Source organism: Pundamilia nyererei, unplaced genomic scaffold, assembly GCF_000239375.1.
Source record: "Pundamilia nyererei isolate P.nyererei 1_Seehausen unplaced genomic scaffold, PunNye1.0 scaffold00450, whole genome shotgun sequence".
NCBI classification, from domain to species: Eukaryota; Metazoa; Chordata; class Actinopteri; order Cichliformes; family Cichlidae; genus Pundamilia; species Pundamilia nyererei.
Genome location: NW_005187851.1, coordinates 42,176 through 46,555, shown reverse-complemented (window position 1 = coordinate 46,555; position 4,380 = coordinate 42,176). Strand labels below are relative to the sequence as shown.

Genomic DNA, 4,380 nt, shown 5'->3' with positions numbered 1-4,380 from the left:
AGACCGCATTTGGAGTACACTTCGGATTGGGACAGCCGTCGTCGCGTCGCTGTGACGTAATAGGTCTTTCAATGCGTACTCCGAAGCGTGCGGTCGCTGGATTGGGACACAGCCTCTGTCTCGAGCCTTGCTGTTCTCATATTGTTCCCTGCCACTGAGAGTACACCTTGGATGGTTCTGTGGAGAACAGCTGGTTTATTCTCCTGCCTTCTCTCTCTCTGGCGTATCTCTTCAAGCAGCTGGCCAAGGCTGTGAGTCTTGGCAGTTTTATATGTGTGTGTCGCACCATTGATGAAAACTTCTTTATAAGTGACATGAAGGCGAAAACATCGAATGATCCAGCATCGTTTCATATTCACTGAAACTCCGAAAACAAGCAGAACCAAAGAATGACATTGAATTATTTTTATTTCATTCTAAGCCGAGCCAAGTTTAACGACTCGGCAGACACACAAAACACACAACCTTCATTACACAAATGTTAATATGCATAATAGGAACATAACAATATGAAACATGTAAGTAGGTTAAGGCAGACATTAGTGCTTTCCAAAACGTGTTGATGAGTAGTTGGTGTCAGAACTGTTTTTTTATTTCTTCACATATAAGGCAAAGTCGTGCTTTGGTCTGACAACAGACAGTAAAGACCATCGCTCAGGGCAGCCTCTATTATTTTAAAGTCATTCGATTCATTTTACTACATCGGCATTAGTCCCACATGGAGCAAATTTAGATGCAAACCACACACACATGCTTAATATAACCATAGCTTCATTTGTGGAAGTACTACTTGCCATTAGCTCATATCAGCAAAGAGAGAGAAGAGAAGCTGCCTTCAAACTACTGAGAACCCAAAAGCAGTCTGAGGTGCACAGGAGCCTCGTCACAGTAAGCTCTGACTGTTAAAATGTCATCAGATAAATATTTAAATAAATAACAGCAAGAAGAGGTAAAGTGATGACTCGTGCTGACAGAAATGAAACATAAGGTCAAACGTTTCTATCATACCAGGTGAGGGTCATTGTGGTGCATTCACCACGTACACACAAGGAAGTCACACATGCAATGTTTTCATGTATAAACAACTTTCCACACGTTGGACATATTTTTAGTTCCAAAAGGATCCAGCAGCAGCACTTGGTCATTTCCATTAGCACAGAGGGGATTTAGATCAACATGTTCTTTATGGGGAAGAAATCCTGAAACTATCAGACTCCGCACGAGCGCAGCTGAACCCAGCTGTCAAATCACAACTAGGCCGAAAGCAATCTGAGGGTGGCAGCACAGCCCTGCACTAGAGTCCGGTCGTCCTGCTTCATGGTGAGAACAACAGGCTCACAAGCAGACACGGTGCTTTGTCTCTGCAGGCTGAGCAAACAGCCGGCACAAGCTGCCCCACTGGTAGGTAAACACAACGTGTTTGCATTTAAATATTCAAGTAAGAGCAAAATTAAAATGAATGTCAGGAGTAGATCCGATCAGTGTTTAAAAAGCTTAAACAACCTGTTGTCTCTAATTTTCGCTACAGCACAAAGAAGAGAAGCCAAATGTGCGGTGGCTGAGTCTGTACAGGACAAAGTTAGACTGCGTAGCATCACTGACAGACTCTGTTAGGATGCAACAGGATGAATTTAAAAAAACATTTTAGGAACATGGAAACTCTAATGGGAATCTTTGAGCGTTCAGCCTCGTTGAACCTTTTACCTTGTGTAACTGCAAACTGGCATCATTGCCTTTATAGGCCGAACTGACTACAAGCTGAATCTTGAGTGTCTTTGTTGCTAAGCTTCTTTAAATTCATGGTGGAGCTGAGGAGAAAACAAGATCAGACCAAAGTGCCATCTCCATCTTCGGGAACATGTTACCAGGCTTTCTTTTCCTAAAGACTCTATCATACGTCCTTGATGAATATGCAGACAGGCTTTTGGGAAACATCTGAAGCATTTTTAAAGAATAAATATTTGTAATAATGTCACAGTCCAGGTTCATTCAGGCCTGTTGCGTCGCCTGAGGCCAGACACGAGCTGCTCCGCCCCAATCTCCTCCGTCTCATGTGAGGCTTCTAAAGAGGGTATGCGCTCCGAGTGTTCCCACCCTCCTTCCTCCTCTTCTTCCTCTCTGTCACATTCTTCCACTGTTTCGTCTCCATCATATTCCTCTGGTCTCGCTTCCTTCGTCTCTTCACCTTCTGCTTCATGCTTAATGTCTGAATGCTCTTCAGAAACTCTTGCAGTAGGCTCTGCTTTCTCGCTGGACGGCTGCTTGTCTGAAGTATCACTTGCCCCAAGGGACTCAATCAGGTCGTCCAGATTACGCTCGCCACCTGGAACAAAGAAACTGATTAAAGAACAACATTTCTTCTTGTGCACGTACCGGAGAGCCAGCAATAAGCTTTATGAGTCAGGACTACACATGACATTGCATGTTCCACTCAAAGATATTTTTGTTCAACACCTCGACTTACTCAAGTTTGCCAAACATTTACAGCAAAGTTGTAGCAAATTTACTGAACAGCATTTCTTATTTTGCACCTAATGTGTGTGATAGGAGGAGCGCCTAGAGTTTCAAATCTTTGCCCTCTTTACTCCGCGTGCTTAGAGCCACATGTTTTCATTACTAACATTATTGAAACACAGCAGAACTGAAGTGAACTTGATGACAGGAGGACCAAAATCTGCAGATATCTTGTTTTTACAGCGAGCGGTGGATTTCAGTGTTACATCTCTCCGTGCCTTTTCTCAGCAGTGTGCACACAGAGCAACTTCCTGTGAAAGGTGGTGTCAGTCAAAATGCAGCTATAGCAGGGCTGTATTAGTGCGTTCGATTGTGTGGCTGCTGGTTAAATTCATATGCACAACATTCCCAAACCAAGCTGTCCTCTTTGCATTTGACAAGACAAAGACAAACAATTTTATAAGCCAGAAGTGAATCGGGTGCTGTCACTCAGTTTCACTCTTTAATTTGCAGTAATAATAATGTTACAGCGTCGCGGCACAGAATTCAGTTTCAGGCTAAGAAAGAAAAGGAGACGAGATCAGATTCCTAAAAACAGTATCTGCTGTGATGGCGTTTTGTTGCTCCGACAGTCTAAATGTCCATGCTGCGATGATGCAGGGAATGACAGGTTAGTGCGGCTGCTCCTCTCCGTCAGCTCTGACGCCAACACTGAGCGTAGTATTTCTGCTTCGACACATCACACGTGTCAGCTGATTATCTGCAGAAATGGTTTTTAATAACGAATCCTGTGGTGAGCAGAGTCTCTACCAAAGCTCAGCCAAAGGCTTTTAGTTGCTTTGTTTTAAAACAACTAAAAACATCTTTTTAAAATTGCATTTCGTTAACTTTTGTCTGTTTTTGTTTTATACTGTGTCATCTCTGTCTGAAGCACTTTGTGATCTTTTATCTATGAAGGTGCTATATGAATAACATTAATGACTTTTATTCAGCCTCCTTTCATGCATCTACACTTGTGTAAACACACTGATTTCAGAGTAAAGGTGCATTTTTACTCTACTCGCTCCCTCATTTGCTCCCCAGGTTGCTCGTGGCAGATTGCTGTTCATTAACAAAGTAAACGAGTTACATTTGTTTGTTTCTAAATGTGTGAATGAGAGACTGGCCCCACTCTGTAGCTGAGACACGCCTGCCTCTGGCACAGCATAGCTATTCATCGCTGTTGAAAGATGATTGCAGACTGACTCCATTTTATGTGTCTCGATGTACCGAAGTGGGTTTGAAGATCACATAAACTCAGTTTTGATTTTGTGGAAGTAGAAGCAATGGACAGGATCCAGAGGAACAAATGTCAATTAAAAAGGGAGAGTACGCTCCACCAACACGTGAGACTGTGGAGCCTTCAACTGGAAACTGCTTGGCTGAAATTGGACACCCAGCTGCCATCCACAGAGATGATGCATGTAAAGCGTGAGGTTTGTGGTCAAACAGCAGAGTGCACACTATAAGGGCTTACAGCGAGATCTCCAGGATGTGGCTACAAATGGTGCAAGAAAAGGCACACAGGCCAAACTGAATCAGACGTGCTTTTTGATTCTCACGGGTGGAGTGGTGGAATATTTGGGTCACACCTTCAGTTTTAAGAAGAGAAACCTGAGGAGAGAGCGACACCAACCAACCCTGCAGCCCACTCTGCTCTGCTGTCAGGTGTGACTGTGGTTGTCAGCTTCAACCACCTGATTTTAAAACACAGCCCACAGTCTTCACGCCACACGCAGGATGGATATCGAACAGTGCTGAATGCTGAGTTACTGCAAACCCAACGCTGACCATAAATGCAAAACAGAGAGAAACGAGTCGGCATCACGGTCCTGACCTGCCTCGCTTCAGCCACACACGCCTCTCCTTTCACAGGAGACCTAGAGT

General features: G+C 43.9%; 1 protein-coding gene across 1 annotated transcript in view; it reads right to left on the bottom strand.

Annotated features, from left to right (window-relative positions):
- Positions 1-390: 390 nt before the first annotated feature.
- Positions 391-4,380, bottom strand: part of LOC102201692 (neurofilament light polypeptide) — a 7,245-nt gene continuing 3,255 nt past the window's right edge. The window contains exon 5 of the mRNA XM_005753678.2: positions 391-2,323. Coding sequence (XP_005753735.1) covers positions 1,986-2,323 — 338 coding nt within the window. The 3' untranslated portion in view covers positions 391-1,985. The remainder of the gene's footprint in view (positions 2,324-4,380) is intronic.